This window comes from Bufo bufo, chromosome 3 (assembly GCF_905171765.1).
Source record: "Bufo bufo chromosome 3, aBufBuf1.1, whole genome shotgun sequence".
NCBI lineage: Eukaryota > Metazoa > Chordata > Amphibia > Anura > Bufonidae > Bufo > Bufo bufo.
Window position 1 is genome coordinate 53,900,167 of NC_053391.1, and position 25,744 is coordinate 53,925,910.

At 45.5% G+C, this 25,744-nt stretch overlaps 1 protein-coding gene across 3 annotated transcripts in view; it reads left to right on the forward strand.

Annotated features, from left to right (window-relative positions):
- LOC120994554 (amyloid beta precursor protein) overlaps positions 1-25,744 on the forward strand; it is a 243,880-nt gene that overhangs the window by 192,577 nt on the left and 25,559 nt on the right. For all 3 annotated transcript variants that reach the window (XM_040423206.1, XM_040423205.1, XM_040423208.1), the window contains 4 exons: positions 4,192-4,266; positions 10,927-11,085; positions 15,535-15,663; positions 19,691-19,790. In XM_040423206.1, the coding sequence (XP_040279140.1) occupies positions 4,192-4,266; positions 10,927-11,085; positions 15,535-15,663; positions 19,691-19,790 (463 nt within the window). The remainder of the gene's footprint in view (positions 1-4,191; positions 4,267-10,926; positions 11,086-15,534; positions 15,664-19,690; positions 19,791-25,744) is intronic.

Here is a 25,744-nt window from a genome sequence, read left to right on the forward strand (position 1 = left end):
ACAATAAATAGAAATATGGAGGACATAGACCTCAGTAGGCACATATGGAGGGCAGGCCGGCCAGTACAGCTCTCCCAGCCTCGGTATTTCTCTGGAAGGTACATATCCTTATTTTGTACAATCTAGTGGTGGGAAGAGCAGATAAATGCACTTCTTGACCTATTTATAAATCAGCAGCTTTAATAAATAACCACGGGGTAAATAACACTGTCTCAGGAACACCGCGTCCTACTTCATAAATAACCGAGGCCCCGTGTAACGTGCTGTAGGATTGGCTTGATTAAGCCGCAGTGTTTGTTCTTGAGAGGGTGGGCTGCAAACCTAGCTTTATTCCATGTATAATTTTTAAATCTGTTACCTCTAGTGTGCTATTTTTACAAATGAAAAAGTAACCTAGAAGTCTGCCTCCTCCTATTCCCTCCATTTTTGCTTTGGGCTTAAATTGGCTGTCTAGCTTTTTGGAGGTAATGGCCTATCCTAAGGATTGGCCATCAATAGCTGATCAGCGGGGATTCGACACTCCGCACCAGATCTGCACTGCTTTGTCCACAATGTATTGGACAGAACTGGTTACTGCAGCGCCGCTTCCATTGAAATGGAGGCAGCACCGCAGATACCAGCTCCATCCACTACAGAACAGACAGAGCTGTATATTTCTGGCACCGACTTCCAGGCTGGAGTTACACTGAAACAGCTGATCGTCAAGGGTGTGAGATGCTGGATCCCCCACGATCAGATAGTGATGGTCTTTTCATCACTTATGAGAAACTGGACAAACCTTTTAAAGTGTAACTGTCATATTTTTTTTTATTTGCTAGTTTATTAGAGCTAGGCATGTATGCCTGAGTTAGTCTGTCAATGATTGCCAGACGATCTGTAATGAAAGCTGTTCATATAAGGTAATTAATGTCCCCATGTCCCTTTCCACTGGTCCCTTGCTATGGCTTATCTGTCTTCCCTTTAGTGAAAACAGAAGACAGAGGGGCGGTCCTTCACACTGCATGCCTGCATTGGGATTTAGAGTGAGGAGGCGTGTCTCTCAGTAATCCAATCTGATTGGCTGGCAGGAAGCTCCTGGCTACAGCAAGAGTGTATGGGAAGTGAGGGAAGGCAGATTTAGCCTCAGAGAACTGGCAGAGGAGCAATCTTCAGAAGATCCTCATATTGTAGGGTTCAAAACAGCAGCAACTAAGAGAAAAGCTCAAGGAAAACAATATTTATGCATAATGCTGCTGCAGCAGTAACGTGCTAAAATAGATTTTTTGATGAAAGCATGACAGTTTCACTTTAAAGGCTATGGACACCTTTTTTGCTGTATATGTACTTTTTAAAATGTCTTCTGCATCTTGCATGTACATACACTACATTGCAAACTGCTCAATGCCATTCTGTGTCCATCAGATGAGATGACACCTCAGTCTGTAGCCCCTCTCCGACCTCTCATGAAGCTAAACTAAGGGTCCTTTTCTACAAGTAGTTTTGTCCAAAATGGACGCCGATTGATGACATAGCTGATCAATGGAGCAGTCATTGGCACTGTATGTGCATAAATGATCATTAGCAATTATTCGGGGCACATGCAGTTCTATTATTGTCGGCAGCACAAAGAGGATGTTTAAGGCTGGGGCAACACGACAATCTTGGCCGTGACACGCGTCACACAACCAAAGATTGCTGTGTAGCAGTGCAGTATATGAACTGAATGGGTCATAGTGCAACTCGCAAGCGACCCCCGGAATTCACTGCACTGCTACACAGAGATCTGTGATCATGTGTCGGCTAAGATCACCATATAGCCTCAGCCTAATGGCTTGTGAAAGATGGGAGTATCCGAAAAAAAAGGAATTGCTTAATTGTTGGGTGATTGGGAGCATATTTACATGTGGCATTGATTAGGCAAGCAAACCTTTATAGGAACATTCGTTCTGCATCTTTGGCACTTGTGCAGTGGCATACCTACCATGGAGACAGACCTCACAACTGCTATAGACGATTGGAGTTGACAGGGAACCCAGTGCTGAACTGCTTCTCTTGTTCTCGACATAGATTCCCTGCATTTTACAGCAACCACCACTAGGGAGAGCTCATTGCAAATAAATTATTTACAGCTTCCATTAATGGCAGTGGTAACTGTACAAATTCCTATTCTCTGAGCTCCCCCTAGTGGTGGCTGCAGGTAGCCAGTTTTATGTACTATATGAGGGGAAGCAGGAGACATAGATGTGCATGGGGGAGATTTATTAATGTACTTATGTCACTTGTCTGGTGTAAATACATTGAGAAAAATAGTGATCACAATGAGCACCTTATTTATTAAGCACCTTTTCCACTTTTTTCGACAGTTTTATAATGTGTGCGAAGTAGAGGGTGACTGCTTGCTTTAATTACATTTTTTATTTAAAAATGGCTTCTAGTTGGTTAAATAAATTGTAAGTTCATCAGAAAGCTGGAGGGTTGGCTTTGCATTCTGTGTTGCTGGGAGTAGAACAAGTGTTGGGGGGAGGGGTGCATACTGAGATCTGTGTGCACCTTGACCTGTGTACAAGGCCCTTAGGCCTCCTGCACACGAGCGTGTGCGCCCCGTGGCCGAGCTGCGGGCCGCAAAGCACGGACACCAACCGTGGTGCAGCCACAGCGGATCGCGGACCCATTCGCTTTAATAGGTCCGTGATCCGGCCGTTCCGCAAAAAGATAGGACATGTTCTATCTTTTTGCGGAACGGACGTACGGGACGAAACCCCACGGAAGCACTCTGTAGTGCTTCCATGGGGTTCAGTTCCGTGCTTCCGTTCCGCACCATTCCGGATTTGCGGACCCATTGAAATGAATGGGTCCGCATCCTTGATGTGGAATGCCCACGGAACGGCTCCCGTGTATTTCGGATCCGCATATGCGGTCCGCAGCACGGGACACCTACGATCGTGTGCAATAGGTCTTAAGCTCAAATATTATATGATGATGTACGCCTAGATTTGAGCTCAGTAGAGCAGAGAGAAGGGCTGCAGACAGAGCCGTCAGAATGAGGAGAGAACAGCATCAAGCAGTTTGCATTGCAGGATATCGCATACAAGTTGTAGAAGACAAACTGAGGAAAATATAAATATAACACATTGTAAATCAATTAGTTGTAAAGGAACATGCAATAAAAAAAGTGGCCATAGCCTTTAAATTAAGGTTGTAATGTAGCTTGGGTCTCCATTGCCTACAGATCGTTGGTCATAGGTGTCTTCTAAAGGACCTTTTCCAAAAACTGTTTTGGAACTGCTTGTACAAGAGAGGGAGAAACTTAAGTTCGCCTGGGAAATATATATTTTTGCCACTTCTTGAATTTTGGTATTATATTTGGTACGATTAACCAGTGCCAATTTTCCAACTTTTAGTGAATTTTAGTGAAACTTGTTGCAACCATTTATGACATGATGACCCATTCATCTAAATGGACACCATGTAATACTACATTTCTCCAGCAGGGTGACTCAGATGCAGACATCCCCCTTAAGCCAAGATAGTAATGTTCCCAGCTCTATACAGGTTAATTATCCTTCATAAACAATGTGATTGGAGGAAATAAACACCTTCCACGTGAATGTGATTAAAAAAACTGAGTCCATCATCTTTGTTCTTCCTGCGTCTTTGGTTTGGGTTGTGGCGGTATACCTTGTCTGGTCTCCATTGCAGAATGAGCTATGGGTGAAACTTTCTTCTGAAGCAAGCTGCCTCCCAGCCACAGACAAGGCAGCGTTAAGCTCCACCACTTTTCTTAGACGTATTTCTTGCATAAATTAGTACTGGAGGGCAAAGAGGAAGAGACCATGCAGATGCCTCCTGAGACATAATGAAGGGGTTGTTCCATCAGAGGACAACCCCCTTTTTTGGACAATTAACAGGGTCCTGTTCTCTGCACCCTCCCGGTAAGCAACTGCTTTTGCCGATGAACCCTCAGTTGCTCGATGGAAATGATGTGGTAATTCAGATGAGATAACCTGTAATACAAGGATGGCTTGAGTCCACCAGACCAGGAGCCACTTGTACAGAGCGGATCTCCATTCTGGCTTACAGTTCATACGTGTTCACGAGACAAACCCTTTAAGCCTTGTTAGTCAATGCTGCTGGGATTCTTTTATGCATTTTGAGTAATTCACTGTCTGTTCCAATGTGGTGTCCCATTCATAATGGTTTTTGTCTGTGCAGGTCATGAAGGAATGGGAGGAGGCCGAACGTCAAGCAAAAAATCTTCCAAAAGCTGATAAGAAGGCGGTGATAGAGGTAATCCTAGGACACTTGGTTTATGAATTAAACTCCGTTAAAGAGCACCTGTCAGCAGGATTGACCCCATTAAACCAGCTATGCAACATTGTAGGGTTGCACCTGCTGAGGTCAACCCTGCAGCTTTGCCAAGAAAAAATAAATTTTTCTTTTTTTTTTTGTAAATGTGGGCTTCAGTGCACCACGGGGTGTGTCCTGCACGGAAAAGCTGATGTACACTGAATCGCTAGGCCCTGCCTCTTGTGTGCTGAACCTTTTTTTTTGCATAAAGCATAAGTCTTTTTTCTCAGGAACACCACAGCCGATTTTCACAAGACGGTTATCGTTTTAATCAACCGTACCAGGTGGTATGCTTGGTATAAAAGTGTTGAACCTACTGATTGGTGCGCTTTAAATTAAAGCATCTGCTCATTGGGGTGAAGTTAACATTCCCTGCACTTCAGAATTCTGGCATCAATAAGTCTTAAAATACGGTTTTGAGACCTTTTGGGCAGAGTTGCGTAAAATTTTTTAGATGTTTTACATTTTACACCGTTCACTCCAGTTTTAAACGATTCAAAAATTCTACATCTTAATCTAGTAAAGGGATAGCATAGGAAGTGATATATCAAGATAGAAGTGTTACCACATTTGGCCCAAATTCCACCAAAGCAGACTTCAAAAATTCTGCTCATGATTAATTCCCCCTATAGAGTTGACCTAGAGGGTACCTTTGCACTTGCTTTACACCCCCAAAGTGTTAACTAAGGCTTGTTTCACACTAGCACTCAGGATCACACAGGGTCCCTGCGGGTTGCAGCGGGATCTCCACCGGTCCCCATTAGTTTCACACTAGCACTCAGGATCACACAGGGTCCCTGCGGGTTGCAGCGGGATCTCCACCGGTCCCCATTAGTTTCACACTAGCACTCAGGATCACACAGGGTCCCTGCGGGTTGCAGCGGGATCTCCACCGGTCCCCATTAGTTTCACACTAGCACTCAGGATCACACAGGGTCCCTGCGGGTAGCAGCGGGATCTCCACCGGTCCCCATTAGTTTCACACTAGCACTCAGGATCACACAGGGTCCCTGCGGGTTGCAGCGGGATCTCCACCGGTCCCCATTAGTTTCACACTAGCACTCAGGATCACACAGGGTCCCTGCGGGTTGCAGCGGGATCTCCACCGGTCCCCATTAGTTTCACACTAGCACTCAGGATCACACAGGGTCCCTGCGGGTTGCAGCGGGATCTCCACCGGTCCCCATTAGTTTCACACTAGCACTCAGGATCACACAGGGTCCCTGCGGGTTGCAGCGGGATCTCCACCGGTCCCCATTAGTTTCACACTAGCACTTAGGATCACACAGGGTCCCTGCGGGTAGCAGCGGGATCTCCACCGGTCCCCATTAGTTTCACACTAGCACTTAGGATCACACAGCGTCCCTGCGGGTTGCAGCGGGATCTCCACCGGTCCCCATTAGTTTCACACTAGCACTCAGGATCACACAGGGTCCCTGCGGGTTGCAGCGGGATCTCCACCGGTCCCCATTAGTTTCACACTAGCACTCAGGATCACACAGGGTCTCTGCGGGTTGCAGCGGGATCTCCACCGGTCCCCATTAGTTTCACACTAGCACTCAGGATCACACAGGGTCCCTGCGGGTTGCAGCGGGATCTCCACCGGTCCCCATTAGTTTCACACTAGCACTCAGGATCACACAGGGTCCCTGCGGGTAGCAGCGGGATCTCCACCGGTCCCCATTAGTTTCACACTAGCACTCAGGATCACACAGGGTCCCTGCGGGTTGCAGCGGGATCTCCACCGGTCCCCATTAGTTTCACACTAGCACTCAGGATCACACAGGGTCCCTGCGGGTTGCAGCGGGATCTCCACCGGTCCCCATTAGTTTCACACTAGCACTCAGGATCACACAGGGTCCCTGCGGGTTGCAGCGGGATCTCCACCGGTCCCCATTAGTTTCACACTAGCACTCAGGATCACACAGGGTCCCTGCGGGTTGCAGCGGGATCTCCACCGGTCCCCATTAGTTTCACACTAGCACTTAGGATCACACAGGGTCCCTGCGGGTAGCAGCGGGATCTCCACCGGTCCCCATTAGTTTCACACTAGCACTTAGGATCACACAGCGTCCCTGCGGGTTGCAGCGGGATCTCCACCGGTCCCCATTAGTTTCACACTAGCACTCAGGATCACACAGGGTCCTTGCGGGTTGCAGCGGGATCTCCACCGGTCCCCATTAGTTTCACACTAGCACTCAGGATCACACAGGGTCCCTGCGGGTTGCAGCGGGATCTCCACCGGTCCCCATTAGTTTCACACTAGCACTCAGGATCACACAGGGTCCCTGCGGGTTGCAGCGGGATCTCCACCGGTCCCCATTAGTTTCACACTAGCACTTAGGATCACACAGGGTCCCTGCGGGTAGCAGCGGGATCTCCACCGGTCCCCATTAGTTTCACACTAGCACTTAGGATCACACAGCGTCCCTGCGGGTTGCAGCGGGATCTCCACCGGTCCCCATTAGTTTCACACTAGCACTCAGGATCACACAGGGTCCTTGCGGGTTGCAGCGGGATCTCCACCGGTCCCCATTAGTTTCACACTAGCACTCAGGATCACACAGGGTCCCTGCGGGTTGCAGCGGGATCTCCACCGGTCCCCATTAGTTTCACACTAGCACTCAGGATCACACAGGGTCCCTGCGGGTAGCAGCGGGATCTCCACCGGTCCCCATTAGTTTCACACTAGCACTTAGGATCACACAGCGTCCCTGCGGGTTGCAGCGGGATCTCCACCGGTCCCCATTAGTTTCACACTAGCACTCAGGATCACACAGGGTCCCTGCGGGTTGCAGCGGGATCTCCACCGGTCCCCATTAGTTTCACACTAGCACTCAGGATCACACAGGGTCTCTGCCGGTTGCAGCGGGATCTCCACCGGTCCCCATTAGTTTCACACTAGCACTCAGGATCACACAGGGCCCTTACGGGTTGCGGCCGGATCTCTGCCGGTCCCCATTATAGTTAATGGGGCCAGATGGCGACATTTTAGGCTTCTAGAATGCTGGAAGATTCGGCAGGCTGTTCCCTGACGGATCCTAAGTCTGCATGAGGCCACTTGAATCCTCAAGAACCCTTCTTCCCAGAGTAAATTAATTTATTTTGTCATTTATGGCACCTGACAGATGTAAGATTATCAGAATTTCTAGACTACTAGTTGGTCCCTCATTTAATAATGATGTGCCATCATGTCTTGGGAGCCCCATGGTTTCTGCGTTCTTCACCTTGGTATATGAAAGATCCCCCATTTTTTGTGTTATTCTTCCACATAAATAGACCCACCAAGCGGACAATCGACCCCACTGCACTTCAGGTGGTGGTAACCATCATCTGTACACATGGGAGAGCATTGAAGTTCTTACTGTTATAGGGTCACTGTGGCAGCCATTTGTAGGGGTACTGTGGGGGAACTATGGCAGCCACCTATGGGAACAATGACTGAGACGTGATGGGAACTCTACATTGCGGCTGTCTTTAGCTGTCACCTTTTTGTCAACATTGTGGGTGCTCCTCTAGAGAGCACTGCGGGGGTCATTCATACGTAGCCGACAACATTTCCATTAGAGGGGGTGTCCAGGATTTTCATATTGATAGTCTGTTCTCAGGATAGGTCATCAATATGGGATCCGCTGAGTCCACCTCCTGCCGATCAGCTGTGCGAAGTAGCTGCTGCGCTTCGTGAGCGCTTAGGCCACTTCCTAGAGCATGTGTTGTCATATTTATCGGCACGTGGCCAAGGGGCAGCTCAGTCCCATTCCCAAGTGAATGGGGCTAAGCTGCAATACCACGCACAGCCACTATCCAATAGACGGCGATGTGCTTGTTAAGCTGCGAGGAGGCCACAGCGCTCACCAGAGCTCTAGTAAGTGCGGCAGCTTTCTTAAACAGCTGATCAGTGGGGTTGCCTGGAGTCTAACCCCCACCAATCTCATATTAATGACCTAGAGGATACGTTTCTCCACAGATGGTAAATCACAGTCAGTCCAGGCATATAGTCCATATTGACTACTGACAAACAATAGGCCTGATGGTCGCCTGTACTTTTCTCTATCGCCTCATCGGTCATAGTAATTGGCTGGTGGCGGTCATGATGGATGCCGCATACACTGATGGGGGCTCTTGGGCTTTACATCATTAATGGCTACATTTAGGTAATTTCAGCCACCACCTATGGAAGTTACAAACTTGCTGAAATGAGCATAATAGTAAAATGTATTCCAATGCCAATCGCAAAAGAAATCAATTTCTTCCATGCAGGAATTATTCTAGGGTCAAAGGAGAGTTGTCACAGAAATAAATGTAGCGTGCGGCGTATCACCAATCAACCGCACAAGTGATTTCAAGCTGGGATAGATTTACAGTCGCTCAATACCTTGACTTCATGGAAAGCGTTAGTCGCCATATAGAAGTGCATTTACTTTGTAGCGAAAATATATGCAGCGGTGTCACACTGGGTGTATACGCCATAGCAGTCATGTATGCCTTTTTATGTATCCGTACAACTCCATATCGATAATACAGCTCAAGGCAGAAACATTAATGTTGGTTGAAATGTCACACCTGACGATAAGACGCCCCTAGGTTTTAGAGGTAGAAAATAAGGAAAATTATTTTTCATGAGACTTCAGAACAGACCCCCCAATCTTCATCACAGCCCCAAATTAGACCCCTAGTCTTCATCAGACTTCAGATCAGATCTTCCTATCAGAGATGAAATAAATTTACTTACCTCTGCTGCTGTGCTGCCATTCTGCAGATACAGCGGTCTCTCCTGCCCTCACCGCTCTCTGGTCTTCTCCGGGCCAACACTGCACTCTTCTGACAGAGTACAACGTGAGGTCATGGTGTACACACTACTTCCTGGCTTTGTACGCAGTCAGGATAGTGCAGCGCGGTGCCCAGAGGAAGACCAGGGAGCGATGAGTAAACGAAGCTCTACAGTCACCGCTCCCTAAGCCTCCTGCATACTAGTGAGCAATTCCATGATGTAGGCGCTCACTAGTATTCGCTTTATTAGATGCGCTACCATTTTTCTCCACTTTTGGGGGGGGGGGGGGAAAGGGCGTCTAAGGCTCCATTCACACGTCCGCAAGTGTGGACAACATCCGTTCCGCAATAGTGCGGACCCATTCGTTCTCTATGGGGACTGAATGAATGCGGAGAGCAGCTCCGGAAAAAAATAGAGCATGTCCTATTCTTGTCTGCAATTGCGGACAAGAATAGGCAGTTCTATGGGGGTGCCGGCCAGGTGTATTGCGGATCCGCAATGCACTTCGGACGTGTGAATGGACTCTTATTGAGCGGAAAATTTGGTCAATTAAATATGTGACGGTCTGTCACCAGAGAAGCAGGCTGCATTATTATATAGATCTGTCAGACCTGATAAGGCTGGTATACTTACTTTGAAAATCCATGTCAGAATGGCTGTGCAATTATTCTTATAACTGATATTAAAATTAGGATTTTATGAGCCCGGCTAAATGCAATCTCTACCCACCTACAGCCTAAATGACAGACCGCAGCTTGTACTGAGCAGTGTGAGATTTCAGAAGCCGCAGGGGAGGAGGTGCACTGAAAGGAGTTTCAAGAGTGGTGTAGGTTGGTGGAGATTGAGTTCAGCTTGTGAATACACTTGGATTCGCAAACTATCAGTCATTTTAATATCAGGTGGGAAAACTTAAAAAAATATTTAAAAAAATTAATATAGTCTATAGCAGTGATGGTGAACCTTTTACAGACCGAGTGCCCAAACTGCAACCCAAACCCCCTTATTTATCGCAAAGTGCCAACACGGCAATGTAACCTGAATACTGCAGTCCAATATAGAATATCTTCCATGTACTTTATCATTTAGCTATAATCGGCTGCCTACATTCACTGCGCTGCCTGTGCTGTTCATAGACTCACATATCAGTAATGAACCTAAACGACTATACGCATAAGATTTCCATTAAGCCTTCCCGTGATCATTAGCATTACAGTATTAGCAAGATGGGGGGGGGGGGGCAAAGAAGGGTTGTGAATTAGGGACTCCTTTCACTTACAAGCATGGAGATGGCAGAGCAAATGATGAGTCACCTTATAGTTTTTTTTTCCATAAGAAAATCTGTGGTTTCCATCAAAATGCTTCTTCCACGGCATCGGCACCTTGTGGCAGTGCATGGAGCTAAATAGGAACAGAGAAGGTAAGTATTCCCTATTATAGCCTGTCACTCGTTCGTGTTCAGTTGCCCGCTCACCTCCACTCAAGAACAGGCAGCCGAGCAGCAATGACAAGTTCTGGAAGAACCCCTCACCAGAATCTGTGCCCAGTCACACCCCCCATCCAGTTAAATAAATTGAAAAACTATATGGGGGCTGTCATCAGTATTTCCTCTAAGGTGTGTGCTCCACAAAATAAATTGTTAAAAATACATACTAATGAGGATCAATGAGCGGAATACCAGCTCTACATACATATATTGGGTTTGAAATGTATAACTGTTATGTGGATGTGCCTACCTGAATGTGAGCGACTGCAGTATAGTACAGTGGTTGGTGCATGTCCTTTGGCTCCATCTAGTGGTTAATTCATGTACGATTTCTAATGTTCTGCAGCGTTTCCAGGAGAAGGTGGAATCACTGGAACAAGAGGCAGCCAACGAAAGGCAGAAGCTGGTTGAGACTCACATGGTGCGTGTGGAGGCCATACTGAATGATCGGCGACGAGTTGCCTTGGAGAATTACATCACAGCGCTACAATCTGATCCACCAAGGGTAAGATGTGAACAGTTTGGTACATCCCTCGTGTTTAATGCATAGACTTTGTACTCAGCTATTTCTGGGTTAGCTGCAGTACTGTATACTGTATTAAAGAGGTTTATTGGGACTTAGCTATCAATGGCCTGTCTTCAAGGTGGATAAAATAGTCCTCAACCCATCTGAAAGAAGAAATAGTTGGATGTTTTTGTCTCTCAGATCCACTGCTAAACGGAAACCACAGTTTAGGTGTAATTATGAACCTCACATAGTAGTTACACAACATATCCATGCTATATTTACAATATACAGTCAGGTCCATAAATATTGGGACATGGACACAATTCTAACATTTTTGGCTCTATACACCTCCACAATGGATTTGAAATGAAACGAACAAGATGTGCTGTAACTGCAGACTGTCAGCTTTAATTTGATGGTATTTACATCCAAATCAGGTGAACGGTGTAGGAATTACAACAGTTTGCATATGTGCCTCCCACTTGTTAAGGGACCAAAAGTAATGGGACAAAATAATAATCATAAATCAAACTTTCACTTTTTAATACTTGGTTGCAAATCCTTTGCAGTCAATTACAGCCTGAAGTCTGGAACGCATAGACATCACCAGATGCTGGGTTTCATCCCTGGTGATGCTCTGCCAGGCCTCTACTGCAACTGTCTTCAGTTCCTGCTTGTTCTTGGGGCATTTTCCCTTCAGTTTTGTCTTCAGCAAGTGAAATGCTCAATCGGATTCAGGTCAGGTGATTGACTTGGCCACTGCATAACATTCCACTTCTTTCCCTTAAAAAACTCTTTGGTTGCTTTTGCAGTATGCTTTGGGTCATTGTCCATCTGCACTGTGAAGCGCGGTCCAATGAGTTCTGAAGCATTTGGCTGAATATGAGCAGATAATATTGTGCCCGAAACACTTCAGAATTCATCCTGCTGCTTTTGTCAGCAGTCACATCATCAATAAATACAAGAGAACCAGTTCCATTGGCAGCCATACATGCCCACACCATGACACTACCACCACCATGCTTCACTGATGAGGTGGTATGCTTAGGGTCATGAGCAGTTCCTTTCCTTCTCCATACTCTTCTCCTCCCATCACTCTGGTACAAGTTGATCTTGGTCTCATCTGTCCATAGGATGTTGTTCCAGAACTGTGAAGACTTTTTTAGATGTCGTTTGGCAAACTCTAATCTGGCCTTCCTGTTTTTGAGGCTCACCAATGGTTTACATCTTGTGGTGAACCCTCTGTATTCACTCTGGTGAAGTCTTCTCTTGATTGTTGACTTTGACACACATACACCTACCTCCTGGAGAGTGTTCTTGATCTGGCCAACTGTTGTGAAGAGTGTTTTCTTCATCAGGGAAAGAATTCTTTGGTCATTCACCACAGTTGTTTTCCGTGGTCTTCCGGGTCTTTTGGTGTTGCTGAGCTCACCGGTGCGTTCCTTCTTTTTAAGAATGTTCCAAACAGTTGTTTTGGCCACGCCTAATGTTTTTGCTATCTCTCTGATGGGCTTGTTTTCAGCCTAATGATGGCTTGCTTCACTGATAGTGACAGCTCTTTGGATCTCATCTTGAGAGTTGACAGCAACAGATTCCAAATTAAAATAGCAGACTGGAAATGAACTCTGGACCTTTTATCTACTCATTGTAATTGGGATAATGAGGGAATAACACACACCTGGCCATGGAACAGCTGAGAAGCCAATTGTCCCATTACTTTTGGTTCCTTAACAAGTGGGAGGCACAGAGGCAAACTGATGTAATTCCTGCACCGTTCACCTGATTTGGATGTAAATACCCTCAAATTAAAGCTGACAGTCTGCAGTTAAAGCACATCTTGTTCGTTTCATTTCAAATCCATTGTGGTGGTGTATAGAGGCAAAAATGTTAGAATTGTGTCGATGTCCCAATAATTATGGACCTGACTGTAATGTAAATGGAGCATCATGGCCATACTATAGCCATAAATGGAGCAGAGGTAGCAGTTGCAACAGGGCCCTGGAGCCTGGGGGGAGCAAAGTCCCCTCAGTCATTTAGAGGGGTTATCCCATGATTAATGAAAAAAATTAAAACCGGAGATCATATAAGCACAAGCTCTTTCTAACAAAGCTAGAACCAGCCCTGTACCTCACATGGATCCAGAGATCTCCACATTCATTGCTCCGCTAGATTTATATCAAGCTTGACAGCTCAAGGGGAGTGTCCTTTCTCAGGGGGCGTGTCTTTCTGCTGTAGCTCTCTCTCTATCACAGCTCAAGGGGGGCGTGTCTCAGTGCTCTATCACAGCTCAGGGGGCGTGTCCATTCTCTCGCTATCACAGCTCAGGGGGCGTGTCCATGCTCTCCCTATCACAGCTCAGGAGGCAGTTGAAGGATGAAACTGAGCATGTGCGGCCTTCTCAGTGAGCCGGACAAAGAAATAAGAAAAAGACAAACAGCAGGTGGCGCTATACAGATAGATTTTATAGAATAATTCAGTAGCCATGCTAAATGTTTAATTACCTGCAATTACAAAAGTATTCAGCTCCTGGTACTGGTGTGAAAACTGTAGAATATTTTTCATGGCCAACCCCTTTAAGATGACACTAATTATTATTAGTGGCACATGGTAGGTGGGGTACCTCTTTTTAGATTTTGTATTGGGACCTGAAGGGTTACTTTGGCGAATGTCTGTCTCCTGTATACAGGTATGACAACAGAGTTGGCTGTTATCTAGCCTTTAGGAAGCCTACAGCCTCAGACAAGACGTGCATAACAGGTAGATGTGTGCATTCACGACCCCTCCATATAATCCTGCTGTCACACAGGCTTATGATTATATTACTTAGTTCCACCTGGACGCATTAACTAAGAAGCCATTCGCATGGCTGATAAAATGCAGAGGAGTTACTGAGAGAACTGTGGAAGAAAAAACAAATTTATTGAAGGAGAAGGAAAGTTAAGTTAAACTGGGTCAGAGATTAGCATAATAAAAAAACGTAACGATGTTTGTTTGAAGTTACTGAATATACCTTGGGCACCAGATAAAGCAGGGTGCAGAGGCTTCTTCATCTGCTTTCCTGCAAATCTCTCCTCCTCACCTCAGAAAAAATGTTGAGATGATTATGGGAAATATGTATCAGAAACAGATTAAAATAAATAGTTTATGAATTATTTTATATTTATTTACTTTTTTTAATTTTATGGAGAGCGGTACATGTTCTCATGCTTTTAATATCCTTCTACTATTATTCTTGGATGTTTATCCCTTAAATACTGGCAGGGGCGGACTGGCCATATACCATAGAGGGAAATTTCACAGTGGGCCGATAACCAGAGGGCCACCCCAAGCCCTCCTTACAGCCACCTGCTGGGTACATGAACATCTGATGCCCTCAGCATTAATAAATGCTAGGAACATCAGATACTTATGCACCTGGCCTTCAGCCGCAGGTGCCCTCCTGAACTCAACTGTATTGCTGTCCTCAGGACGGTGAGAAAGTTGAAGACTGTGGTGAGGGAGGCAGTATTTGGTACTGCACTAAGGTATTTGGTTCTGCTTGGGCGGTATTTTGTGCTACACTACAGTACTGCAGGCCCTGCCTACTTGTGTTGTCCTGTCTTCTGTCATTTGGACTCACCTATAACATGAGGCACTTTTAGTTTTTTGTGGGTTTTTATTATGATTTTTTTGTCAGGGCCACTGCTGATTACTGGATGAGTGGAGCTATTTGATTTCTTACAGTCAATAGGATTTCCGGCTGGAAGCCTGATTCGTTTGAAGGGTGTCCACAGATGTCTTCTCAGTGTCCCATACACAATATTTCTAGAGTTTGTATGTACCGGTATATATATTAACAATTAGAGATGAGAAGCCGAATCCGGTAAATGCAGTATGTACGTTTTAAACCTAAACCCTGCACAGTCCCCACCCATGAGGATGCTGGCCACACCTCTTACCCCACCCCTGCTCAAAGTCTCCTTTACAATTTAATCTCGAGTATTCCTTCTGTTGCAACACTTTCTAGCCTTGCATTCTTTGGTCACTTAAACAGCTGCAATATTTCTTTCCTGGTGCAGATGGTATATGTGGAATGTGTGTCAGGGATGCAGCAAGGACAGTCAGATTGTGTGAGAAATCTGGGATTGTATAAATATAGGCTTATTTGAAACTACAGAATCATCTGTCCTCAGAAACAGAACTTTGGGCCTTTAGTATATTATCCACATTGAGTGATTTTTAATATTTTTTTTTCATCACTGTTACCTATTCATTTGTATAATTTTTCTTTATAGTATTTTTGCAGTTTTTTTTTTTTCTTGACTTTTCTCTGTACAATACTGGTGACATAATAACTGAATGTAATTTAGGATTTTTAACTTTCTGCCCTAAGTCCAATTGTGACCTGAATTAATAGGCTAGTGTCTGTCACTTTCAGCATAATATGCATTATGTCCTTTCTTACAGCCCCGCCATGTTCTTAATATGCTGAAGAAGTACGTACGTGCCGAGCAGAAGGACAGACAACACACTCTCAAACACTTTGAGCATGTCCGTATGGTAGATCCTAAGAAGGCTGCTCAGATTCGATCTCAGGTAACGTCATGTACGGTGTGAATTTGCTGGTTCTCATACAGTATTATGCTGGGAATGCACCTATTATGACTGTCCGTACATCCTTACATCACTCCAATCCTCCCTCCTTTACTATGCACATTCCTGTTAACTGGTTCATATGGTGGACAGAGCTAAAGATGCCCACACCCCTCTGGTGCTACCTACATCAGTAAGGAAGCAAAAGAATTTAAAAGGGTATTCTGAGATTTTTTACTGGTAACCTATCCCCTGGATAGATCATCAGTATCTGATAGGTGAGGGTCCGACACCCGGGGCTCCTGCCAATCAGCTGTTTTAAGAAGGCACCAGCGCTCCTGTGAGCACCGCTGCCTTCTCGCAGTCTACCAAGCACAGCGCCGTACATTGTATAGCGGCTGTGCTTGGTATCTGGTTCAGCCCTATTGACTCGAATGGGGCTCAGCTGCTTCTAGGCCATGTGACCCATGAACATGTCATCACTCGGTCTAGGAAAAGCAGAGAGAAGGCCACGGTGCTCACAGGAGCGCCGCTGCCTTCTCAAACAGCTGATCGGCGGCGATCCCAGGTGTTGGACCCCCACCGATCAGTTATTGATGACCTAATCAGAGGATAGGTCATCAGTATAAAAATCTCTGAAAACCCTTTTGAAGGGGCATTCCGGTACATAGATATGGATGGCCTAGCCTCAGGATAGGTAATCAATATCAGAACAGTGGGGATCCAACACCCAGCACCCCCACTGGTCAGCTGTTTCGGGCAGCCATCAGCACCTGAAACTACCGTGGATGGAGCCAGATGTACAGAGTCCAATCCACTGTGTAGTGAGAGCTGAGCTGAAGTACTGGAAACTGGACGGCACTACTGTATCGTTCCTGGCTCCAGCGGGTCCCTGAAACAGCTGATAGGTGGGCGTGTGGAGAATTGGACCCCCACTTATCTGATATTGATTACCTATCCTGAGGATAGGTCAACAGTACCAAAGACTAGGAGAATCCCTTTAACAGTGGACAGCGGAGAGGGTCTGGCAGCCACACGTTAAGATGCCCTGCCCGATCCCTCCATAAACAGCATGGCTGAGTGGACTTGTTCTTCCACAAGGACTTTGAAAGCCAGCCTGTCCAATACCTTTTTCATTTTTGGACAGGGGATCTTGGTGCAGGCACCCCTGGCACGCGGTTGCCATATTCAGCTAGTTAGTGGATCCAGGCAAATAATGATGGATTTAGGGTCTGCTCACATGTATAGATTTATAAAAGTAAACTTTCAGCTTCATAAATAAGATGCAAGAACTGAACTGAGAGCAAACATACATAGAGAGAAGGGGACTCCTTCTGGTGCGGGTTGGCACCACCACACAGCTAGCCGCCTGAGACATGAGGACGTCATGATCGTTAGTCCCCATCTTCTTCCCATGATTCTTGGGTTGATTCCCCAAACCCTTGTTTGCAAAGTAGTACAGGGCTTATGGAGACTGCTCCACACACAAGTTCTCACCACCCAGTAAAATAAACTATCAGGCCAACCAGGGATGGGCCCCTTCCTCGACAGTCTAAATAGCAGCCACATGTGCAGTCCCCTTGGTATGTCCACCCTTAGGTGAGAGAGGACCCTGGAAATGTAATTTTTCTTAACCGGATTCCTTACCAATTGCTGTATATTGCTAGGTTTGTTCTTCATCATGCTATTGGTCTGAACCTGACAAATGGACTCCCACCGATCATGATAGTGAAGGGGCTGCCGCGTTCGATGGAGTGTTGCAAATCTTTTGGCTTGTACCTGATGCAGCACCATCTTTATTTATCTGTACCATGCCTGGTATTTCAGTTCCTACTTACTGCAAGGAGACCAAGCTGAAGAGTATCTGCTATTAGGAATCTATATGGAATTTGGGTTTTGCAGGAACGGCTGCCATCAGTGAATGGGGGCTGCGCGGTAGTAACCAGGCACGGACACTAAGCAGCTGTACTTTTTCAGTGAGGGTGTGGGTGGTCAGGAGTTGGATGCCTGTCAGTCGCATATTGATCACCTATCCAGACCCCTTTAAGGCTAGGTCTACACGACGACATGTGTCCGACAGATAGGGCACAACTACACTGCAACATTAGTCGCACCAATTTTGCGCAACAATTTTTATAATGATAGTCTATGGTGTCGCACTGCGACATACTGCGACGCAAATGAATTTTTTGCGACTGTTGGATCGCAGTCGCAGCATGTCACAGTGCGACACCATAGACTAGCATTATAAAACTTGGTGCGACAAATGTCGTTGTGTGGACCTAGCCTAAGACCTCTCATTAGAGCTTCTAAGCAGCCAGGAGACTCAGTAGGCCTTATTTTGGCTAGAGAAGATGTTCCCAGGCGTTGTAGACCAGCTGGTCAGTAGAAGAGTTAACCGGAAGCCCCTGATGTACCCAGCAGATCATTGTAGAGCTAATGTGTTATCGATCGGAGGCTGACAGATTTATGCATCAGGAAACAGATGACTACTGTGGTGTGGCTGGAAACAGAAAAGCCTATGATGATAGATTTGGTTATCCAGTCAATTTTCTGATTAATCTAACTGCTGCGGATACAGTGTGCCCTGTTAGCATTCAGATTCCATTGCAGAGCTATATCTATTAATCCATTAAGCATAATAGCAGCTCAAGCATATTCCGGGGAGCCCGTGCTTCCAGCCTCCTAGCAGATTGCGCAGAGACTGGGGTGGGCCTCTCCTGCCATTCAGATCTGCTAACCAACTGTGCTGCTGAAGTTGCTGGCCACGATCACGCTACTGTACCTAATGTTGCAAGAATAGTGATTTCTACGGTTCCCCAGATCCTCACTGTCCAAGCGATGGAACCCCGCTACTTGTAAAACGGGAGATTTTCTCTGGTCTTTCATGTCACAGCGGGAGAATGTACATTGTGTTTTCACGCATCCAGTGTGAATTTACCAAGACCCAGCTAAAAGTTCCAGTTTACAAGTTTTGCAGACTAGGTTCATTGTATTTTTGCTATAAAAGAATAAGGTCCGAGATGTTATTACAGCTCCTTTAAGCCTGCCCTCCCCCCCAAATAGGTTAAAGATGACAAAACAGAGCAGACGGTCCCAACCCTTAAGGCACCATGTGTCAAAGACAATGGCCTACTGTTGGTATAAATTTTTTATGAACAGGCTTAAACTTCCTGTTCTGTAGAGATCACTTCTCAACAGTCATCTCATTATCATCATGGGCAAGATTATATAACCCAGGACCCACTATTGACAATAAGCGATGTCACAGCTTATCTACTGCCCCCTCCCTGTACAATGACTGCTGAACAGGTCAGGGTAATTACACACTAGCGTTAAAGTTTTCCGGTATTGAGTTCCGTCACAGGGGCTCAATACCGTAAAAAAAATGCATCAGTTTTATCCTAATGCATTCTGAATGGAAAGCAATCCGTTCAGGATGTCTTCCGTTCCTTCCCTTTTACGGTATTTGGCTGGAGAAAATACCGCAGCATGCTGCTTCATTTTCTCCAGCCAAAATTCCAGAACACTTGCCGAAATGCCGGATCCGGTACCAAGTATTCAGGAAATTGCCGCATTGACAGATCCAGTATTCCGGTCTGCACATGCACAGACCTTTAAAAACGTGAAAAAAATAAATACCGGATCCGTTTTTCCAGATAACACCGGAGAGACGGATCCAGTATTTCAATGCATTTGTCAGACGGATCCGGAAACAAATGATCTCCGTTTGTATAAGGATTTCCGGATCCGGCAGGCAGTTCGAGTCCTGCCCACTCTCCCACCATCGCGCCGTTTCAGAAAGTGGTGAGGGCAGTGCCGAAACAGAATTCATTGCAAGTGCAGTTTAAAAAGGTGACAAACACGCAGCCACTTTTCAGGTGCAGGGAGATGATACATCTCCCCTTATGTTTCAATATAAAGCTTTAATGATTGAAATAAAGATGATATATTTTTTCCAGCTTGTTTTATATTGTTCTGGTCTGCCATGCCACCGCCGTGACCTTATGCTTCTGTGTGACCACTGTAGGTGATGACCCATCTCCGTGTGATTAATGAGAGAATGAACCAGAGCTTCTCCCTCCTGTACAAAGTACCTGCAGTGGCCGAGGAGATCCAGGATGAAGTTGGTAAGCAAATTCTTAAAAGGGGTCTTCTGGCACAGGAGGCGACAACCCCAATGGTTGGAATCTGAGCCCAGTTTTAAAAAAAACCCTCGTCACCTGTCCCCAGTTCTGCCATTCCCATGCTGCATCCCTGTTTCCAGCTGCTTCTGGTCTCTGTTGGTCCCATGTTTGCCGATGCCAATTACCGGCCTCAGCAATTACATGTGCTAGAGCGGCACGTCACTGCTCGGAACGTGCCGTCCAACCATATGTGGTCACAGCTGTCACGGGACTAAGACACTTCCAGTCTTTCTGGGAACTGGGCAGTACTGCTGGAACGGCAAGATTTTTTTAATTTTTTTTTTACCGGCCACAGGTTTCAACCAATGGGGTTGTTTCACAACCCTTTAATGCTCAACAGTAATATATCTATACTGTTGACCAGATATTTGTCCAATTATGGTTTCTAAAGGCCTCTTTCTCTGAGTATTTATATATACTCTATGTCAGTTTCACTTTTACCTGTGTTACAGATTTTTATAAGAGTTCTCCACTTGTAGTCTACCTGCTGGAATATCCAGTGATCATCTGTAATCTCTGGGGAATCCTGGCAGTAAGTGTTCAGTTTCCCTGCAGTGCCACCACAGGGGGAAGGGAGTATTACACCATTCCCATTCAAATCAGTGGGTTATCTGTAATACAGGACAGGCAGATCCCCCAGCAGAGCCAGAGGGGCTCTTTGTAACCACTCTAAACTATGACCAAAACATGAAGTGATTGGGAACCTATAAAGACGTGCATTTCTTTCACCAGTCCTAATTAAAAAATTTTTTAAATATGCTGGCGTAAGATGTGCCAAAATCATTATGAGCTGCACGTCTACTACTCCTTTTCACTCATGTCTGCTTCGGTAACTTCTTGCTTCCCCCATGTAGTAATAATTCTGGAGCATCTGTTGTTATGACTTTATATTGGGCCATTCCTGTATTCCTCCTACTAGAAGTTACAAATGAATTGCTAGCAGTTTGCAATGGTCGGACTGGCCCACCAGAGTATCAGAGGATCTTCAGGTGGGCCCAATCTTTGAAAACATAGTGGGCCCCAAAGGTCCAGGAATATAATCCCATTCGGAGCTGACTTTGGAGCTAATCACTTGCCACTAGGGTCGATTTATTTGATTCAAAACCTTTTAGATTTTATTGATGATATGGGGTCGGGTCCTGAGGATAATTTCCTCTGGTGGGTCCAAGGAACTATGAAGGGACACTCCCACCCCGACTGGTAACACCCACCTGGACCGTCATTGCAAACTGCTAGTAATTAATTAATAACTTCTAGTAGAAATAATAAAGGAATGGGACAACATAGAGCCATAAGAATAGATGCTCCAGAATTGTTATTACATGGGGAATGCAAGACCTGTCGGCAGAGGAAATGGGTCCTCTTTAAAGAAATTACTTGTATCTTTTGCATGGCTATTACTTTATGGGTATCTTACAGTTTTTGCTATGATCTCTCCTGGTAACTGCTCATTGTAGATTGGCTAAAAGTGCCCAATATGCAATACCACAAGACTGGAATCTAGACCACTTATATACATAGACACCTCCTGGAAAGTGACAGGTTGGCTGCTTTCCAACCCTAAATGGCATTTGCATATAACCTATAAATGAGGTAAGGACACTGAGCAATCTTGAAGACATTCAATCAAAGTAAAGGATGGCTAATGGCCCGGCAGAGCTTACTGAATGCGCCCACCTCAGAGCTGGACACATTTGACAAGTCCATGTGCAGTCTGTAATTATTTGCATGCATTTAGCAAACTCTGCACTCTTCAGACTTTCTGCAAATGGCTTATCTTCCACTTCCAAAAAAATATTAAGAGGTTTCCCGGAGCTCAGCTCTGACATCCTGACAGCTTAAATATTTAGCAACCACCAGCAGCATAGCAATAGGAGGCCATCACATTTTAGCTTGGGGATATGGTGTGAGGTTATCATATGTGGAGCCACGCGGCATTATTGCTGGTCCGCTGATGGGTACATGAGGGGATGACGGTGGTAGCTTCTCTATATGCTGTGGTGAATAGTCATATCTGAAAACTAACAGGCAGGGTGCTGAATCTCCTTAAAGAGACCAGTCCTGTATGGAGACTTCCTGGAAGTAGTCCAGACTTATTAGCAATGCTCCTTAAGAAGCAATATGCAAAAAGGTATCTCCAAAGGAAAGAGAACCATCTTTGGCTTGGCTATACACTGCGTGCAGAATTATTAGGCAAATGAGTATTTTGACCACATCATCCTCTTTATGCATGTTGTCTTACTCCAAGCTGTATAGGCTCGAAAGCCTACTACCAATTAAGCATATTAGGTGATGTGCATCTCTGTAATGAGAAGGGGTGTGGTCTAATGACATCAACACCCTATATTAGGTGTGCATAATTATTAGGCAACTTCCTTTCCTTTGGCAAAATGGGTCAAAAGAAGGACTTGACAGGCTCAGAAAAGTCAAAAATAGTGAGATATCTTGCAGAGGAATGCAGCACTCTTAAAATTGCAAAGCTTCTGAAGCGTGATCATCGAACAATCAAGCGTTTCATTCAAAATAGTCAACAGGGTCGCAAGAAGCGTGTGGAAAAACCAAGGCGCAAAATAACTGCCCATGAACTGAGAAAAGTCAAGCGTGCAGCTGCCAAGATGCCACTTGCCACCAGTTTGGCCATATTTCAGAGCTGCAACATCCCTGGAGTGCCCAAAAGCACAAGGTGTGCAATACTCAGAGACATGGCCAAGGTAAGAAAGGCTGAAAGACGACCACCACTGAACAAGAAGACACACAAGATGAAACGTCAAGACTGGCCCAAGAAATATCTCAAGACTGATTTTTCTAAGGTTTTATGGACTGATGAAATGAGAGTGAGTCTTGATGGGCCAGATGGATGGGCCCGTGGCTGGATTGGTAAAGGGCAGAGAGCTCCAGTCCGACTCAGACGCCAGCAAGGTGGAGGTGGAGTACTGGTTTGGGCTGGTATCATCAAAGATGAGCTTGTGGGGCCTTTTCGGGTTGAGGATGGAGTCAAGCTCAACTCCCAGTCCTACTGCCAGTTTCTGGAAGACACCTTCTTCAAGCAGTGGTACAGGAAGAAGTCTGCATCCTTCAAGAAAAACATGATTTTCATGCAGGACAATGCTCCATCACACGCGTCTAAGTACTCCACAGCGTGGCTGGCAAGAAAGGGTATAAAAGAAGAAAATCTAATGACATGGCCTCCTTGTTCACCTGATCTGAACCCCATTGAGAACCTGTGGTCCATCATCAAATGTGAGATTTACAAGGAGGGAAAACAGTACACCTCTCTGAACAGTGTCTGGGAGGCTGTGGTTGCTGCTGCACGCAATGTTGATGGTGAACAGATCAAAACACTGACAGAATCCATGGATGGCAGGCTTTTGAGTCTCCTTGCAAAGAAAGGTGGCTATATTGGTCACTGATTTGTTTTTGTTTTGTTTTTGAATGTCAGAAATGTATATTTGTGAATGTTGAGATGTTATATTAGTTTCACTGGTAAAAATAAATAATTGAAATGGGTATATATTTGTTTTTTGTTAAGTTGCCTAATAATTATGCACAGTAATAGTCACCTGCACACACAGATATCCCCCTAAAATAGCTAAAACTAAAAACAAACTAAAAACTGCTTCCAAAAATATTCAGCTTTGATATTAATGAGTTTTTTGGGTTCATTGAGAACATGGTTGTTGTTCAATAATAAAATTAATCCTCAAAAATACAACTTGCCTAATAATTCTGCACTCCCTGTATTCCCCTGTCAAATCTCTTGACAAGGTAATATAGTTTGAAAGTCGGATCTTGACTCACAACAAGCCACTTCCAATAGCTGGCGCTGGTGAGATGGTTCTCTGTCTTGAGAGATACCTCTTTGCATTTACCTTAAAGGGGTTCTGCAGTTTGTTTAAACTGATTATTTATCCTCTGGATAGACCATCAGCATCTGATGGGCGGGGGTCTGACACCCGGGACCCCAGCTGAACAGCTGTTTGAGAAGGCAGCGGCGCGGCCTTCTCGCTGTTTACCGCTGGCCCAGTGACGTCACGACTTGTATCAATTGGCCTGGGCGGGGCTAAGCTCCATTCACTTGAATGGAGCTTAGCCCCGCCCAGGCTAGTTGATACTAATCATGACGTCACTGGGCCAGCGGTAAACAGTGAGAAGGCCGCGGCACTACTGCCAGCGCCGCTGCCTTCTCAAACAGCTGATCGGCAGGGGTCCCGGTCTTCTCAAACAGGGGTCCCGGCAGGGGTCCCGATCAGATGCTGATGATCTATCCAGAGGATAGGTCATAAGTTTAAACAAACTGCAGAACCCCTTTAAGGTGACCATACACATTAGACATGCGTTGGTAGAATCCTCAGATTTTGGCCAGTCCAGCCAACCATGTAACATGTATGGGGACTCATCGACTCTCCCCTGACTGCAGATTTTAGGAACGAAAGAGGGGGGGAATGTAGCATTTTAGAATTCCTGTTCTTTTGTTGTCAAAGGAGACAGCTCTGCCAAGTTCACTTATATATATATATATATATATATATATATATATATATATATATGGGGTCAGGAGCAGCAGTTGTCGGCCAACTGGTGTCTCTAAGCATATGGCCAGATTTAGGCTGCTGTGCCCATAATCTTAATTTCCTTGGCCAAGTGTGCATGTTTATTCAGTAGGAGAGCGCCACCTTTTGCATTGACATGTTGGAATCCAACATGCTTCATCCTTGTTTCACTCAACCTATGCCATTGGAAAACAGTTGGGTTTTCCACATGGGCATTAAATAGTTGGCAGATCACGACATTAATCTAAAGTAGACTATAATGTCAGATTAATTTGGTTTTCCTACAAAAGCATTGCTCACATAGCAGGAGATCACATTGATGGTCCTTGTTCTCATAGCCTGGAGGTTCCAGCAGAGGACAACCCTTTATGATGGTGACTTTGAAGCCAGTCAAGTATCGCAAGGGTCTTTTTTTATAGTTTAAAGGGGTTTTGCGAGATCTTAATACTGATGACCTATCCTCTGGATAGGTCATCAGTATCTGATCGTTGGGAGTCCGACACCCGAGACCCTCGCCGATCAGCTGTTTGAGAAGGCACCAGTTCTCCTGTGAGGGCCGTTGTCTTCTCACAGCTTTGGTCATCCATCGGTCATGTGGCCTAGGAGCAGCTCAACCCCACTAAAGTGAATGGAGCTGAGCTGCGATACCAAGCATAGCCGCTATATAATGTACGGCGCTGTGCTTGGTGAGCGCGGAGAAGGCCCCGGCGCTCACAGGAGCCCCTGTGCCTTCTCAAACAGCTGATCGGCGGGGGTCCTGGGTGTCGGACTCCCACTGATCAGATACTGATGACCTATTCAGAGGATAGGTCATCAGTAATACAATCTCAGAAAACACTTTTAATTGAATAACTCACTGGCTATACTAGATCGTTAATTACATGCAATTACAAAAGTATTCAGATCCAGGCGCTGGTTTGAAAAATGTAGAATATCACTTCAGATAAATCTTGTTCATAAAATACAAAGTGTAGAACGGAAGACGGACCCTCATAAACGTCTCCTCTGGTGGATCCAAGGAACTTTAGTTGTCTACTGGTTAGTCAGCTAGGTTGTCATTGGGATCCATGTTAGGAAATGTTTAGATGTGACACCTACTGTAACAGCACACCTTTGTGGCCACAGATTTAAGCCATGTATAAATATGTAGCAGGAAATTAGTCTTTTACCTTGGCAACATCATGTTCTGTATGAGACAAAAAATTTTTTTAAAAGACCAAAAAGATAGAGAAGAGCATTTGTGTAGAGAATGTTTTTGCAGCATCACACAAGAGCTCACGGCCAAGGGATTCGATTTAGAATGATTCAATTGACCCCTTTGCCTCATATATAGAACATTTCCCCCCT